Raw genomic sequence first — 19,129 nt, forward strand, 5'->3', positions numbered from 1 at the left:
TTAGACCTTTTTCTAAGAGCTGTTTTTCGTTTTCATCTAGTGTTATATCCGTAAGATTGACCACCCTAGGACAGAAATCGTGTGTGTGAATGTGTTTACAGTTATGGGTTTTGTATGGCGCAATTTAAGATTTTCAATTTTCTTATTATAATTTAGCGGAAAACTATCCTGAACTGTGTTTGTGTCAACACTTTCGTTGCACGAATCACTTTCTTTATCTGCAGATAATGGAGCTACTACATTTTCTTCATTGTCCTGATCACTGTCAGAAAACTCAAATTTTTTAGCTGGGCTTTCATCTACTATGTTTCTCAGTTCTTCTAGTATTTCAAACGTCTGACAGGCGCTTCCTGCATTCATAGCTCATGACTGTCTTAGGACAACTATCAGGTTCCTGGTCGTAACAGACAGTAACTGAAATCCTTACTTCGCCTAACCAACGATCATCGCTAGATTGAAAGGCATTGTTGTCACGTATGTGAACAACAAAGGGACAGCAGTTGAAGTGATTTCATACACAGTACTGCAAAGAAGTAACCTAAAAATACAGACACATATTGTGAGCTGCAAACTTGCCCTGCTGTTCTTCTAGGAGGTAAGATTCACATTTCACAATCTAATAACAAAAGGACACTCCAAAAAGTGGTGGTTAATTTATCACTTAACTGATTAAAAGTCACAAAATATCAAGTCAGTACAGTTTATGGTTTGCTCAGAACACAAGCGAAAAGTTCTAAAAGGGGCCAATTTGGCCCCCTGGTCCTCGTAGTGCTTAAACACTCACAGCCATCTTATGATGATTCTTATTCGTGATAAAACATATTTTCATTGTATGAGAATCACATACAAACAATTTGCAAATGAAGCAATTAATTTTCTGCTACAAATGGATTGTAGTGCTAAATATTCCTGAAGTCTTGTATACACCAACGTTTGAGAACACAAGCACCATCCTCCACCACAATTTTTCCATCTTACACTAAAAATATCTCGAGACCGTGAAGTGCGCGCCGTGCACCTACTGCTGGCAGTTTGCAGATGCGAATATGGACAACCATCAACTGTATGATAGAATGACGACAGTGAAAATTTTTGCCAGATCAGGATTCTAACTCAGATTTCCCACTTATCACAAGCAGTCGCCTTAGTTGTTGGCTGTCTGAGTACGACTCATGGCCAGACCCAAACGTCCATATCTCGACAACCATGTGTCCACAACTTGTACCTGTACATCCATTATACATGTTCACATGTCAGAAGGAACTTTGCATTGAATTTCTGAATCACACAGGCACTGCAACATTGTATCTATGCGTTCTATTGCGGCTTACTCCAGATGCTTACTGCTAGGCGTTTGATGACAGTTAACGTTTTCAATGACAGTGTAAGAGAGTTCTAGTCCCATTAATGTGCAATAGATTTAGTTGCTTGTAGGTCACCTACGAACTCCACTGGTCTTCCCACCTGCTTACAGACAACTCCATCACCTATGAATATCCCACATCTAAAATAAATACTCTGAAAGTGGGTTGTACAGTGCAAGGTACATCACACCAGCATTATCGATTACCTATCCACCCAAATCTCAAACGCTGATCAAGTAAAAAAGTTTTCTTTATACATACATTAATCCAGCCTATTTTTCTGGGTGAAACGCATCATCTTTCCCAAAGATTTTTTTTTTGTCACATATTCGAATGGAGTTACCATCCTATATAATCTTAGCAACATTCACGTGATGCTTTTGCTTCGCAGATCAGTAACAAAACGTGAACAGATGTGGACTACTCATGATTGGTAGACAATGACTATGCAGTGTCGAGCTGTTGAATCAATGGTACTCTTCAGCAGTACACGACATTTAACTACAAATGGGTCTATGTGTGTTAATGCCAGGAGAGCAGCTGATAATTCCCTCAAAATTATAGTGGAGATGTATAGTGGAGTACAAAGGTGGAAATTATTCAAATAAAGTGGGGGAAGCCATGCGCAAACTGACATATATATATCAAGGGTCAGTTGATGGCTAAGCACAAGATAATCTGTCTCAGCATCCACATTTTCAACAGCAACAGTATTATTGCGCCAATAACATCTTGAGAGTCATCAGAGGACTTATTTCTAAAACAACTAAATTCCTTGCAGAAGCATGGTCCACAGGAAGTGGTATATGCTGCAGTGGAATTGGAGTAGATATGTCATATTGTTTTGCTCAAGATAATGGGAGCATTGACATGGAGATCTGCTGTTGGTGATTTTGGTCACTCAATCATTCTAAAATCAACAAAAGTTCGGTGCAAGATGCTATACTTACTCCAACAGGTTTTGCATGCAATAAATGTGGAATTCAGAATGTAGTAAAACAATTATTTGCAAAATACTGTCACATTGTTTCCAAATTATTTATTTAGATAAAATGACGCATCTCAACATTAGCAAATGCTTCATTAAAACTAGAGTCTTCCATGCCATATAACTGCATATAGACTCCATCTCAATTTCTAAATGTAAACAGCTTACAATGAAAATAAAGGCTGTGACAAGGTGTCTGAAATTCTGAGAAAATTACCATAAACTACAGGAAAAGGAATTGGAAAGATTGGTAGCTACTGTGATATTCCAGACAGCAGCTCCATCAGAAAAGCAATTATTGACGTCAGCCATTTCTGTCTATATGGTTTCATCATGAGTCTTTAGATGCTTTCAACCTACCACCTTTTATATGAGGTGGAATTTAACAGTTCATCTGTTACAATGGCAGACATGGTTATAACTTTTTCTAGCCTGCTACTCACATGTGACATTCCAAGCTTTTAGAGGCTGCATGCTATTTCTGATATACATCCAACCCCGATACTGCTACCCCTGAAAGGTCTAAGAGCTATATTTTCTGGTACGGCTTGTTACAGTTTCTTCAAAAGTATGACCATTATCAAGGACCTTCCTATTGCGTTCCTACAAAAAAGGGAAGATTCTGTGACACAGTAGCTGCCAGGAAGGTGGATTTCTAGATGAGGTCGTAAATAAACGTTTGAAATTCTAAGAAAATAAGCATAAGTCATAGGAAAAAGAATTGTAAGAACCGGCAGCTACTGCTATATTCCAGACATCTGCTCTGTCAGAACAGCAATTTTTAAGGTCAGCTATTTCCAGCTTATATGGTTTGGTCATGGGTCTTTAGATGCTTTCTTGTTGTTTTTACCTAATATTCCTACAGCTATCACATTGTCATCCCATGTAGAGAACAGCGTTTCTCAGCCCTGACAGAGATGAAACTGAGAAATTTACCATGTAGATAGCTGCTAAAGCCACCAAATGCATCTGAAAGTGTTCATAAGTTGGACTCCTCCTTCTACCCAGAAACTGAAGGGTGCTAGACACTTTGGAGCAGAACAAGCAGAGATGATGAAATACAGTGTGGGATGTTCGTATGTCAAGAAGCAGGTGGGAAGATCTGTGCTGGAAGTGTTAGTTGATCTGAATACGAATGAATCTATTGCACATTAGTAGGACTAGAAATCCCATACACTGTCATTGGAAGCGTTAACTGCCGTAAAATGTCTAGTAGTAAGCATCTGGACTGAGCTGAAGTAGAATGCATGTGTCTGGTTCAGATTCATTTGTTGGAATCTTAAGGGAATCCATCTAGACACTATGAATAAAAGTTGGTGACCTAAAGCAGAAGAATGTATCAGGCTCATATTCATCTGTATTGATTTTAAAGGGACCTGATCCACCCACTAAGATGTGATGGTGTAGGTGGTGGGTGACATCAAATCCTGTTACTGTGTCACCTAGAAACTATTGCATTACAGTTCGGATCAAGGTGGAAGATGTGCTAAGATGACTGCTGGTGCTGGGGGAAACATTCACATTGATTTGGTCTGGGTGGTATTTGTTGGTTAATTGGCTCTTAATGTACAATAGTTGGATAAGCATATAAGTACTGGGTTTGCTTCTAAATAAATTACTAGGCACTATACATATGCATACTACCTATGTGAATGTACTCTGTGTGCTGGAGTAAGCTGTCTCCAGCACACCGATTGGTAAAGACGTAGCGTGAAGATCAATAGTAGGCACTGAATCAAGTGCGCCAATCATGAGAGAGGCCACAGACACACCGACAAGCAACATGCCGCCAACGCCCTCTCAACAGCATTTGTGTAGGCCGCCGCCGCTGACTGGAGGGCCTCACTGACTCACATTCCAGTTTGCTGTCTGTCAGTCAACTCGCAGAGTGGGTCACAGGCTACGATAGCACACAGCGACCAGAATTGTGACTATAGCAAGATTACCAATGTTGTCTGCAAGAGGCCTATTACTGAGGAGTTTGTACCACAAAATACGGACTCTATTCAAGTTAAGTATCCAGTGCAAGTAAATAAAGAACCGTGTTAATCCACGCACGCATTTGTGTTGTAGAAAGAGGATACTGGCCAACCCTAACAACAGCCTCTCCCTCGCATCCTTCGTACAAGACAACAGTGGCGACGAGGATTATTCAGTGGGGATCGAAGTTAATCAACTTGCCGGAGATTTTGCTTGCTTCTCTTGTTTTTTAGCTTGCAGGAGTGATCGTTTCCAAGCGTTTCTAATTACTAATTTGTTGTTGTGTTCTTGCATGTGTTCCAGGAAGGGAGCCGCAGAACTAATAACATTTCTCATTTCAGAGTTTTTGCTTGCTTTTTACTATAACGTATTTGTGTAAACCATGAATTCCCACACAGACAGCCAATATGATGGATCTAACTCAAGCTTTTCAGTTTCAGAACCAACAAATTGCTACACTACTGACGATGGTACATCAATTGCTGGCTGCACAAGCTGCGTCGGTCGCACAACCGACCAACCAACCAGCCCAACAAGAGCCGCCGACCAATGTACCACCGTTCCGGCAATTTAAGGAATCAGAAAAAGAATGGGTCGAATACCTGACTCAGTTTCAAGCACATTGGCAAGTTCATCGTTTTTATGGTACTGTAAAGTTACAACACTTCCTTTCAATTGCGAGGTCCCCAGTGTTCAGATTAATACAAAAACTATTCCCAACCGCGCCTTCCGACGAACTCAGCTACGACCAAGTAATGGCGGCCTTAACTCAATACTATGACCAGCAAGTCCAAGTAGCTGCAGCCAGATATCAGTTTTTTCAAATGGTTCAAATGTCTCTGATCTCTATGGGACTTAACATCTGGGATCATCAGTCCCCTAGAACTTAGAACTACTTAAACCTAACTAACCTAAGGACACCACACACATCTACGCCCGAGGCAGGATTCGAACCTGCGACTGTAGCAGTCACGCGCTTCCGGACTGAAGCGCCTAGAACCGAGTTGTGGCAACTTTTACAGTGATTTAATGGTCCGCGATGCAATAACATTCAACGTCCCAGATAGTAGAATACGGGAACAGATCTTAAAGTAATCTGATCCATCATTTCCCCAAGTATTGCAGATCTTAGAGCAATATGAGTCGGGTGCCAAAGGAGCCGATAAGTTTGACCAGGCCCCGATCTGTTGGCTCGAGTCGCCCCTTGCTCGCGACTGCCCGAAGCAGCCAAAACAATGAGCGCGGACACAACCGCGCAGACAGCCACGTAGACATGTAAACAGGCCTGTGAACTCAAAAATGGCTCTGAGCACTATGGGACTTAACTGCTGAGGTCATCAGTCCCTTAGAACTACTTAAACCTAACTAACCTAAGGACGTCACACACATCCATGCCCGAGGCAGGATTCGAACCTGCGACCGTAGCGGTCGCGCGGTTCCAGACTGTAGCGCTTAGAACCGCTCGGCCACCCCGGCCGGCGCCTGTGAACTTACTAAAGTCTTGCCCTAGATCTTTTTCTCGCCATAAAAGACAGGACTGTCGACCACGTAACGCAACGTGTTACAAGTGTGGAAAAAAAGACCACGCCCAAGCAGTTTGTTTGCAAGGCCACAAAAACGCCAATTTTGCCCACCTCCAGAAGAAACAGGCTCGTGCTCATGCAGTGAACGCTACAAAAGGTTCTGACAAAAGTAAGATTATGGGTGTGCCTGCTCCTCGCCCTAGTGCTGTGCAACAACGTTCTAGCAAACTATTTGTCTCATTACGAACTGCTCGCCGTTGTGTGAACTTTCCGTGAGACACAGGTGTCTCAGTAACTTCGCTTAGTCGTGGCACGTACAAACAGTTAGGCTCACCATGCCAAGCACTTCACTGCTTAAAACAGACAGGAAATTCCAGTGCTTGGACAGTGTAGTTTGCCTACCACTTGCAAATCTCACTCTAGGACAGTGAATTTTACTGTGTTGAAATTAAGAGACAGTGAGAACATATTCGATTTAGATGCCTTTGATTTGTTTGGACTTCACATCCAAGACTATGTACTTTCTGTGACTGCTTTTACTCCAAACGACAGTGTAGCTAGCTTGCTTAAAGAATTTACTGAACTGTTTTCAGAAGGAATGGGAAAAGTTAATAATTTTGTAGCGCTTGTTACATTGAAAGAGAATGCACAGCCTAAGTTTTTTCGAGCCATCCCGTTCCGATTGCTTTAAGAGACAAAGTAGTCAGTGAATTGAAAGAATTGCCAGATAATGGTGTAATTTCTCCCATTCAAGCTAGTCAATGGGCAAGTCCTCTCCTTTTGTTGCCTAAGGCTCCTGGTCACAGTTCCATTTGTTTTGACTTCAAGTCTACAGTCAACCCAGAGACAGTAGTTGATATTTATCCGTTACCTCACCCTGAGGAACTCATGGATGGGCTTGGTGCAGTACGTTATTTTTCTAAGATAGACTTGCGTGATCCCTACTTGCATATACCATTGAACGAAGAATCACAGAAAGTGTTTGTTGTAAATACACACTTAGGACTGTTCTAGTATTTGCGCTTGCCCTTCGGCAGTGCTTGCACATCTGCCATTTTTAAATGTTGCTTGGAACAGCTGACTGCAAAAGTGCCATTTTGTTCAAACTACCTTGACGATATTGTCGTCTCAGGTAGCACACCAGAGAACACATTGCCAATTTGCGTACTCTTTTTCGAGTGTTGTCAGAAGCAGGACTCAAGTGTCATTTCGAAAAGTGTGACTTTTTTTCAAACCGAGCTACATACTTAGGTCATGTGATCAACAGTCAGGGTGTGCACCTCTCCAATCTCATTTGCTTTCAACCCGTGACCTGCCTGTTGCTCGTAATGTGTCTGAACTGCAGTGAGTACTAGGCAAGGTGACATACTGCATTCGGTTTATACCGAATGCCCCTCAGATCGCGGCTCCATTGCATCGCTTGCGTCGGAAAAGTGTGCCTTTCGTGTGGACCAAAGAGTGTCATGACGCATTTCAGAAACTCAAAAATGCGTTACTTAGTGACGGATGTTTAGTGCATTTTGACCCTGCCAAGCCAGTAGTTTTACAAGTCGACGCTTCTTCCTGAGGAATCGGCGCTGTGCTTTCGCAAAGAATTGGTGCACGAGACAGTCGCATTGCCTTTGCCTCATAGTTGTTAACTCAAACTCAGGGCAATTATTCTCGAACAAAAAACAAGTCTCTCGCTATTGTGTACGGTGTAACAAAATTCCATCACTGTCTGTGTGGTCGCAAGTTATTTTTAGTGACAGATCACAAGCCTTTGCAGTCCTTGTTTCATACGACAAAGCCGGTTGCTACATGCACTGCTCGAAAATTGCAACGTTGGGCTTTGTTGTTTCCGCAGTATCAGTACGAAATTGGGTACAGACCTAAGGCAAAGCATGACAATGCAGACGCCCTATCTTACCTTCCGATTGGCCCAGACTCTGATTTTTATGCATCTGCCGCATCTTGTTGCCAAATCGATGCGCAGGACTCTGAATTTCTGGAGTCTTTTCCCTTGTACTACAGAAAAATTGCACAGGCAACGGAAGCAGACCTAGACGTCAAGATTTTGTTGCATTACATTCGCAAGTCTTGGCCTCGTTCCAATGTCCAGAATTGAGTTGTGCGTCGATATTTTGCACGTCGGCACAACCTTTCAGTACAACAGGGTGTGATTCTAGTTCAAAATTACAGTGAACAATCGCAATGGTTATTCCCAAAGTGTTGCAAAAGGATGTGTTGCAATTGCTCTATCAAGGACATTTGGGAATTGTTCGAACTAACCAGTTAGCGCGACGGCACAGTTCTTGACAGGGCATGGACGCCCACATTGAACAGATGACATCACAGTGTCGCACATGCGCGGGAAACCTATCCGCTCTGCCACAGACGTTTTCAGCTTAGTCTAAGACTCAATTGCCATGGCAGCGTGTGCACAAAGACTTTGCAGGATCATTTTACAACACTCGTTGGCTCATAGTGGTAGACTCTTCTAGCAAGTTCTCTTATGCGGTGCCTATGGCTTCTACCACATCACGTAGCATCATTGAAGCGTTGACCTCCATATTTTGCATAGAAGGTTTGCCAGAAGTAATTGTGTCGGACAAAGGACCACAGTTCACTTCACGTGATTTTGACCAGTTTTGTGAACGAAATGGCATTCTTCATCCAACAAGAGCTCCTTTTCACCCCCAGTCCAACGGAGAAGCACTTTTAAACAACAAACGGCCAAGCGTCGCTCCACCCACAACGCGAACAGGCGCTGCAACTCTTTCTCGCCTCCTATCGCTCCCACCCACAAGATGGACCATCACCGACGAAACTTCTGCATAGGTGTCACCATCGGACGCAGCTACACTTGCTACACCCGCCGTAGCACCCGGCGCCACCAATGGTCCGCAATTACCGCTTTGCGACGCGCGGTATTGTTCTTTGCAGGGTTTACGGCAACCGTGGGCGCTGGGAAAGAGGCGTGCTCCAGGAACGCATTGGCTCTTTTATGTACTTGATTGCAGGTCTCGATGGTTTACGGTGCCGCCACCAGAACCAAATTCGTGTGTGTGATTTGCCCCGTGATCCTGCTGCGTTTCTTCCCCCAGATTCACAGCCTCACGGGACCGCGCGGCCTTCGCAGTCACCGGCTGGTGCCACCAGGGCACCCAGGAGGAGCATTTGGACGATGCACCCTCGCCCCCTCCCTTCCCGCTCGGCCGACTCCATGGGCGTGGACCCATGTCGCCTTCATCGCTCCAGAACACGCTCACAGTCCTGGACGTGTGCCCTGGCAGCAGTTTTCTGGAGAATGTTTCTGTTGTCTCGCAAGCCTCATTGTCATTCGCATCCTCCCTACACGACAACGGTGAGGAATTTTGGAGGTGGAAAGGGGAAGAGGGGGAAAGGAACGTCCCAGTGTAAGCTGTCACCAGCACACTGGGCAGCAGAGATGTAGCACGAAGATCGATAGTAGGCCCTGGATCAAGTGAGCCTATCACGAGAGAAGCCAGAGACACACCGACAAGCAATATTCCGCCAACGCCCTCTCGACAGCAAGTATTTAGCCCGCCGCCACTAACTGGAGGGCCTGACTGACCCACACACCAATTTGGCGTCTGTCAGTCCACTTGCAGAGTGGGTCACAGGCTATGATAATACATAGCGACCAGAATTGTGACTTTAGCAAGATTACCGATATTTTCTGCAAGTGGTCTATCACTGAGGAGTTTGTACCACATACCATGCATTCTACTCAAGTTAAGTATTCAGTACAAGTAAATAAAGAACCATGTTAATCCACATTTCCACTTGTGTTGTAGAAAGAGGATAGCGGCCACCCATAACAACATCGTCTCCCTTGCATCTTTGGTACAATATTCTACACTCTGCTCTAGATGGAATACAGTATCATGGTCGGTCCACTAACGAACAGCACGTGGGGGTAAAAAGATGAGCAATGCTGTGATTAAGTCCCGAATCTCACCCCTCTCTTTCAATAGGTTTGAATTGTGTGTGCAGGTGTGAGGCTGTTGCAACAGTGTAAATGATTCAATGGATTGTGTACTGAAAACTCTGTGATACTTTTGGATTCGTACTATCGAGGTATTGCCCCCGGAAAAAATGTGATGCATTTCTCACGAAACGTTATGTCATTGCTGAAGACTGCGACACCATTACAATGTCGTATTTCTAACGCAGTAGGCATAAGAATACGAAAGGAGATTAAGATACATACAGGGTGATATTTATAGACAATCAGTCGATATCGATGATTTGTAGCTTTTATGATACTGCATTTCTGTGTGCAGTCGCCGTATACTCTGCACGGTTGTGGCTTTCGTCTTGTACCGGGTGATCAAATAATGTAGATAGAGAGGTACAAATTGACACACATTCTTGGAATGACATGGGGTTTTATTAGAACAAAAAAAAAATACAAAAGTTCAAAAAATGTCCGACAGATGGCGCTTCATCTGATCAGAATAGCAATAATTAGCATAACAAAGTAAGACAAAGCAAAGATGATGTTCTTTACAAGAAATGCTCAATATGTCCATCATCATTCCTCAACAATAGCTGTAGTCGAGGAATAATGTTGTGAACAGCACTGTAAAGCGTGTCCGGAGTTATGGTGAGGCATTGGCGTCTGATGTTGTCTTTCAGCATCCCTAGAGATGTCGGTCGATCACGATACACTTGCGACTTCAGGTAACCCCAAAGCCAATAATTGCACGGACTGAGGTCTGGGGACCTGGGAGGCCAAGCATGACGAAAGTGGCGGCTGAGCACTCGATCATCACCAAACGACGCGCGCAAGAGGTCTTTCACGCGTCTAGCAATATGATGTGGAGCGCCATCCTGCATAAACATCGTACGGTGCAGCAGGTGTTTATCAGCCAGGTTGGTGATGATGCGATTCTGTTACATATCGTCGTACCTCTCACCCGTCACGGTAGCAGTTACAAAACCAGAATGACGCAGTTCCTCGAAGAAAAAAAGGCCCGATAACGGTAGATCTGGTAAATCCAACCCATACCGTGACTTTCTCGTATTGCAATGGAGTTTCCACGACAGTTCTAGGATTTTCGGTAGCCCAAATTCTGCAGATGTGGGTGTTGACAGACCCTCCGAGCGTGAAATGAGCTTCGTCGGTCCACAACACGTTACTCAACTAATCGTCATCATCCGCCATCTTTTGAAACGCCCACACCGCAAATGCCCTCCGCTTCACTAAATCGCCAGGTAACAGTTCATGATGCCGATGGATTTTGTACGGATAGCCTCGGAGGGTACGCCAAATACCAACCAAACAGTATTGTATGGAATGCCGGTGTGACGTGCGACTGCACGAGCACTGACTTCCCCGTGCATAAACGAACCCTCTACAGTCTCCTTTTCTTCCTGAACTGTCTCAGCAGCATTATGCCTTGTGCTCGGTCGGCCACTACGGGGTCTATCGTCTAAACAACCCGTGGCTTCGAACTTCGAAATCATTCTCGCCACAGCTGCATTTGTCAACGGACCTTTACCCGTTCGAATCCCCTTCCTATGGCGACAGGATCGTAACGCTGAACCAGCACATTCCCCATTCTGATAATACAGCTTCCCTAAAAGCGCCTTTTCAGGTATCGTCAACATGCTGCGACTGATGGCGCATCTGATTCTCTCTCGTTACAGCTCCTTTTATACACAATTGTCATGCACAGTCACTGACGTTTTGCTGTCCAGCGCCATCTGTCGGACATTTTGTGAACTTTGTTTTTTTTTGTTCTAATAAAACCCCATGTCATTCCAAGCATGTGTGTCAATTTTTACCTCTCTATCTACATTATTCCGTGGTTAAGTTTTCAAATTTATACTGACTTTTTGATCACCCGGTACATTAGTGTGATATTTTTTCTCGTTGTGATAGCTCTCTACCTTCTAACTAAAGGAACAGTGCTGTCGGCATGTGATAGGATTTCGACAGAATTAGCATAGGTCCATGACACGACGGGGAACAATTTCTTACTCGCCGAAATCAGGCAGATTCAAATGCTATATATCGGAGGCCGGAAGATTCGTGGGAATATGTCAGGTACGCGATACTATGACGAAAGAGGAGTTGAGAGGTGAGATCTATATCGCTTCTTCTAAGTGTTGTGGGCAAACATATTACAACCTTTCACATACGTCTCGTAAAGCGACTGCAATGAGAAAATTAGGGACTTTGCCTCTAAATAGATGGAGTGAAATCTTAATAGATAGACTGAATTTCTATCTACATCTATATTCTTACTTCGCAAGGCATTATACGGTATGTGGCGGGGGGGTACGCTATATCACTATTAGTCATTTCCGTTCCTATTCTATCTACATCTACATCTACATCTACCTCCACTCACAGATAGACCAAGGGAAAATGGTCTATCTATATACACATGTATGAACGCTAATTTCTTGTATGTTATCTTCCTGGTCCTTACGTTGAAACGTATATTGGCGGCAGTAGAATCGTTCAGCAGTGGTTCAAGTGCTGGTTCTCTAAATTTTCTCAATAGTATTCATTGTAGAAACGTCACCTTTCCTTCAGGGTTTCTCATTTGAGTTCGTGAAGAATCCAGACACTAATTTGGCGGTAACCAATATGAATACTTCTACAGAGTTGTATTCTGAGGGAAACCCAGATCTCTAGGCTCATACACGTTTGGCGGTGTCGGTGGTGGCTATTTTTGGCATGCAATCCGGTGATGGCAGTGGGGATGGGTGCAAAGATATCACAGGGATAGCGAAGAGATTGAATCATCCTGCAGCCTCTAAAGACCAGCGTCTCATAGGGATTAGTTCGGGAGCAGTATACCAAAATTCTAGGTGACTTACTACCACCAGCTTGACAAAGCAATCGATAGACAGAATATTACTGTCGTTTGTGAGGATACATGCGGGACTTACCTGTAGATTAATGTAGCTTCCCAGTAGCTGCCCCACTGCCCCTATAGCTGAAAATGTTCGTTATAGGATTGTATCTCTTAATAAATAAAAGGAGAAGCCTAGTAGTAATTTTCAAATGTCCACACGAAATCACTTCGCATATTCATTCACAGACTTTGGTTCCAATCGTTAAAGACGAGGCCTCATTACAGATCAAAAATGTTAATGCAGGTTCCTCTTACTCACATTTGACGTATAATTTTTAATTATATTCCGCCAGAAGTATGAGAATCATGAATTAATTAGCATACAAAGTAATTTTTCCTATGGCATACCAACAAATTGTCCACAACAACAACAGAATGAGGACAATAGTTCGTTAAGTTACAGTGACACGTTTACGAATGTTACTTGTTAAGCCTATTACTTATTCTAATAGTCACTGCTCATGTCCTCGAATAATCCCAAGGCTAGTTCAAAACAACAACCTTAGAGTACACAGTGTAGAGAGTACTAAAATCCTGAAGCAAGTTGTGTAATGCCTAAGTCTGAACTCCAAAACAAACGAGAAGCGTAATTACGGAATTGTGTGCGTTTCATCCTTAGGGGTATATACGCACGCTAGAACATTATATGATTTTGGTTATTTGATTATTATTATTTGAATTTCCCTATGTCAAATTATTCCTTCTTAAATAGATGTAACAATGACTGTCAGGCTTCGTTTACCAAATTACTGACGTGAGCAGTAACTATTAAAATATACAGAACCAATTTATGCTTACACTATGGGAATTCCTGACTTTTACGTGTGGCATCCAAATTCATTATTAAAATTTTGATGTTAAAAATTACAGAATTCTTAATTATGGCAGTTACATATTTGTTACTTTCAGAAAGTTTCTCCCATCAATAGTATGTTAACATATTCTAGAAACTTATAGTGGCTTGCTCACAGTATATGCTAAAAGTCTGAGCTGGTTGCAACCCCTAACTAATTATTTCTCCTGAATTAATTATGTTTGAGCTGAAATAAACATGTATTGCAAATGATGAAAAATTTTTCTACTGTTTAGAGATAACGTACTTTCCTGAATCGATTTATTAGCTCACTAGATTTTTATGGAGGACTTCTAGATCGAAAACATTGAAATACAACAACTTTTGAAATATATCACTTCCAGCAAGACTAATTAGTACAAAACGTTCAGAACAGTGAACTGCACAATTTGAATAAATAAGTTTCACGTGAGAAATTAATTTACATTAGTTTGTAAATTGATGTAACGTGTGCTCAGATAATGGATTGTATGATCAAGATTTTTGGGAAGAATAACAGCAGGAAGAGAAGCAAAACCGAGTATAGATCCTAGCTATTGTAACTAGAAGGCTGAAAGACAAGGTAGGATGAATAAAACAGACGTTTACAAAGCTTATCTTAGTGGTATATTTCTTTCCAAAAGGAGGCTCAGTACAAATGGTATTAGTTAAACTTCTCAGGTGTAAGTATATAAAAATTAACAGTCTTACTCAATAATCTTTTATTTCTGAACATGGATTTGTAACTCGTTTTCATAGTCTATGATTTCGTTTCTTCTTCTTTATCCTGATGATCTTCAGTTTCATGGTCTGATGTGAGGCGTTGCTGAGCTTCCACATCCTTTTCAGAGAGACCTTCTTTCATTTCTTTGGCCGTAGACTTTGGGAAATTCCACTCTTGTACTTTGGATGATGATGTGAGAATGTGTATCAAACCAGGAACTAAAAGGATGCCTGTTGATATAAGGAAAACTTTCTTCCACTGGTCAGATGATTGCTGCAACAAATTGTTGTTCATGTTAGCAAAATATTTATTCCTGATAAATGTCTTAATCCACCTCCTTGCACGAGACTAAATATCACTAACATTTGAGAGGTACTGGTACTGAAGAAAATCATCGTAATATATGTAAGAGATGTTCAATAAACAATGCAACATATTTTTTTCTGAAAGCAGGTGGTTTCATTCAGGATCCAATACACCATACTATTCCTAGCTCTTTTGGCTATAAGACCTTATTTTTCAACATGATCTCTGTTCAATGTGATGGCCTAATGCCACCTTACTAGGAGGGCGTGTATGCCCAAACGCTACCACTTTACTGGTCGACGTCTGAGCCAATGTCTTGCCACATCAATAATCTCCCCAACATCCTCATACTGTTTCCCACAGAGTGCATCCTTCATTGGGCCAAAACGATGGAAGTGGGAAGTTGCAAGATCCAGGCCGCTGGGTGGATGAGGAAGAACAGTCTAATGAAGTTTCGTGAGCTCCTTTCAGGTGAGCAGATTTGCATGAGGCTCTGCATTATCATGGAAGAGGAGAATCTAATTTGCATTTTTGAGGTGACGAAACTGCTAGAGATGGGCAAAGTCGTTCATCCTTGGGAACTAGTTCACTGGTGATCGCTCTTTTTTGGGAACCGTTCATTTTTACTCGTTCACCGTTCATTGTGTTTGGTATATGGTTCTTATGAAAAATTTAAAACTAGTGGCATAGATGACTGAAGATGGAAGGCGCCAAGAGAGGGCACTTGCCTCTCCCCTGGTGTACAGAGTTTTTATTCATAACAGATTTCTCACACACTTATAATTTTCGTGACTCTACAAAACCTCTCGTTTAGCCAACTGTAGCGTTATGTGGCTGATAGCAGTGAAATAATATAAGGTGGCGCACGAAAAACCGGCCCCGAGTACAGACTGCTCGCCAGTTACGCACGATTTGTTGACCGCTACGAGTAGAATAGATAAACATGTAATAATTAGGCAGTGAAGAAATAATAAATAAGCTAATACAAACAACTTCGAAACAATAGATGACGATTGGTAAGAGACAATGAGCAGTCTAGTATTTGGGGCCGATTTTTCGTGCGCCACCCTGTACCACTGAAATAATATTGTAGGAGTTGTTATATTCTCTTTACAAAATGTGACACCATACATTCGATTACGAAGCACGGGCTTCATTCGGTTGTAAGTCGGTCTGCCTTCCATAACAATGAACATTTTACCTTGGCTCAAAAAAAGACGGGAAATTGCCATTCGTGTGTGCCGTCCCGACGTCCTTTGCATGTGTAATAACAAAAAATCTTGCCTTTTACAAGTATTTCTTCTGCTGTTTATCGAAATAGTGAAATAAGCTGATGCGCCGTTTTGTTACCTGAAAAGATGTATCTATTACATACCACGTATTTTTATGTAATTTACGTAATTATAAAAAACATTTTAATTACTGGTCGTGGACGCTGAATAGAATACAAAAAGAACCAGAGGTTCAGAGTTCCAAAAAGGTTTGAAACAGATCTATAATGGGCGTGAGAGGCGAACGAAACGATCAGCAACAAGTCGATACTGAAGTAACTATGAGCAGTCGACAGTGGAACTGCGACGAGTGGCCACGCGAAGAAGGAAGAGTCCGGCCGAGCGAGACCGAGACCGAGACAGACGGGAACGGGACCCAGGCTGGAACGAGATCGGCGGACGTGCCGATGCGGGAACGAGACCGACCGTTTCCCGTTCCCGGGAACTATAAGCAGGAAGCCGTGACCGAAGTGAACTATGAGAGACCGTCCCTTAGAATTCTCTCCTCTCTCAATCCGTTCATCTTGGTGAACCGTTCCTTTGGGCCCGTTAGTCTGCGAACGACCCATCTCTAGAACTTGCTGAAGTTGTTTATTCAATTTCCTGAGGATAGCACAATGCACTTTGGAGTTGATCATTGCACCATGTGGGAGAAAATCAAACAGGCGAACCCGTTCAGAGTCGGAGAAGACCGTCGCTGTGACTTCATCGTCTGATGGTACGGCTTTGAACGTTTTCTTCAGAGGAGAGGTGGTGTGGCGCATTCCATGAAATGGCGTTTTGTTTCTGGCTCAAAGTTATGAACCCCTGTTTCATCGCCTGCGCCGATTTTCGACAAAAATTGTCACACTGAGCCTCGTAAGTCACAAGCGACTCTTTACACATCGTCCTTCATTGCTCTCTGTGGTATTCCGTTAGGCAGTGAGGAACCCAAACTGGTGGGCGAGTGTGTCAGTAGTACCAACAGAGACGTCCGTTTGCGCAGCAAGGTTTGATTGTGATGTGTCGATCACCTCGAATAAGAATATCCACACATTCCTACACTGGAACAGTAACAGCTCTGTACGACCGGCCGGCACACAATGCTGCCTTGTTGCGATGATAACATGTGCCTCGTCCAACGATTCACCATTCTTTAGTTCACTCCCGGGTCTCGGTAGACATTCTGCAAGAGCCTATGAATACCTCCTACGCTCTGGTTTCCCGCTAAAATGAACAACGAGAACTCTCTACTTGGAACGCCCCTCCATTGCAGACGCCATTTTGAAGGCTACATACAGTGCCACCATCTATCGGACCTATATGAGGCTATAGCGGCTGAAGCGGGAATATTTCACGGTATCCCACTACGAATTCCGCGTTCTTTCAGCCGAGATTGGCCGAGAAAAAAAAATGTGTTGCATTATTCACTGAAGGCCCCTCGTGTAAGGGCTATGGTACACTGTTGAAAACTGAATTTAAACCGAACTAAGCCTGCATTACACGCCACACTTAACGTGTTCAAGTCAGGTGTCGACGACCTGCCACCTAGCGGCAGAACGGGTGAATTGTGATTTCAGCAGGACGGTCTGTAGGCCGGAGAGAAATTGGAACCGGCCTTTTCTGCCGGGGATCCGCGCAACGGCAGTGCAAGACGTATATGCGCGTGTAAATAAAACATAGCTTTTCGAGCGGATTTTCTGCTTTTTACTGTTTTTACATATGGTCAGCAGACGAGAAATACATGAGCTGTCAGGGACTCTTGTGGCTTCCGCGAGACACTCTGCACATTTTTAAGTGAGTGTAAGACAGAGATTTAGGAACTATGTTTTAAATTTTAAGACATTTCCAGGGGCAGATGTGGACTCTGACCACAATCTATTGGTTATGAACTGTAGATTAAAACTGAAGAAACTGCAAAAAGGTATGAAATTAAGGAGATGGGACCTGGATAAACTGAATAAACCAGAGGTTGTAGAGAGTTTGAGGGAGAGTATAAGGGAACAATTGACAGGAATGGGGAAAAGAAATACAGTAGCAGAAGAATGGGAAGCTCTGAGGGGTGAAGTAGTGAAGGCAGTAGACGATCAAGTAGGTAAAAAGACGAGGGCTAGTAGAAATCCTTGGGTAACAGAAGAAATATTGAATTTAAATGATGAAAGGAGAAAATATAAAAATGCAGTAAATGAAGCAGGCAAAAAGGAATACAAACGTCTCAAAAATGAGATCGACAGGAAGTGCAAAATGGCTAAGCAGCAGGGATGGCTAGAGGACAAATGTAAGGATGTAGAGGCTTATCTCACTAGGGGTACGATAGATACTGCCTATAGGAAAATTAAAGAGACTTTTGGGGAAAAGAGAACCACTTGTATGAATACCAAGAGCTCAGATGGAAACCCAGTTCTAAGCAAAGAAGGGAAAGCAGAAAGGTGGAAGGAGTATATAGAGGGTCTATACAAGGGCAATGTACTTGAGGACAATATTATGGAAATGGAAGAGGATGTAGATGAAGATGAAATGGGAGATACAATACTGCGTGAAGAGTTTGACAGAGCACTGAAAGACCTGAGTCGAAACTAGGCCCCGGGAGTAGACAACATTCCATTAGAACTACTGACGGCCTTGGGAGAGCCGCTCATGACAAAACTCTACCATCTGGTGGGCAACATGTATGAGACAGGCGAAATACCCACAGACTTCAAGAAGAATATAATAATTCCAATCCCAAAGAAGGCAGGTGTTGACAGATGTGAAAATTACCGAACTATCAGTTTAATAAGTCACAGGTGCAAAATACTAACTCGAATTCTTTACAGACGAATGGAAAAACTGGTAGAAGCCGACCTCGGGGAAGATCAGTTTGGATTCCGCAGAAATGTTGGAACACGTGAGACAATACTGACCTTACGACTTATCTTAGAAGGAAGATTAAGGAAAGGCAAACCTACATTTCTAGCATTTGTAGACTTAGAGAAAGCTTTTGACAATGTTGACTGGAATACTCTGTTTCAAATTCTAAAGGTGGCAGGGGTATAATACAGGGAGCGAAAGGCTATTTACAATTTGTACAGAAACCAGATGGCAATTATAAGAGTCGAGGGACATGAAAGGGAAGCAGTGGTTGAGAAGGGAGTGAGACAGGGTTGTAGCCTCTCCCCGATGTTATTCAATCTGTGTATTGAGCAAGCAGTAAAGGAAACAAAAGAAAAATTCAGAGTAGGTATTAAAATCCATGGAGAAGAAATAAAAACTTTGAGGTTCGCCGATGACATTGTAATTCTGTC

The 19,129-nt window shown here is 42.8% G+C and overlaps 1 protein-coding gene across 1 annotated transcript in view; it reads right to left on the minus strand.

Moving 5' to 3' along the window:
* Positions 1-14,291: 14,291 nt before the first annotated feature.
* LOC126456575 (sialin-like) overlaps positions 14,292-19,129 on the minus strand; it is a 155,295-nt gene continuing 150,457 nt past the window's right edge. Inside the window, exon 10 of the mRNA XM_050092322.1 lies at positions 14,292-14,562. Coding sequence (XP_049948279.1) covers positions 14,326-14,562 — 237 coding nt within the window. The 3' untranslated portion in view covers positions 14,292-14,325. The remainder of the gene's footprint in view (positions 14,563-19,129) is intronic.

The sequence above is a fragment of the Schistocerca serialis genome, chromosome 2 (genome assembly GCF_023864345.2).
Source record: "Schistocerca serialis cubense isolate TAMUIC-IGC-003099 chromosome 2, iqSchSeri2.2, whole genome shotgun sequence".
Taxonomy (NCBI): domain Eukaryota; kingdom Metazoa; phylum Arthropoda; class Insecta; order Orthoptera; family Acrididae; genus Schistocerca; species Schistocerca serialis.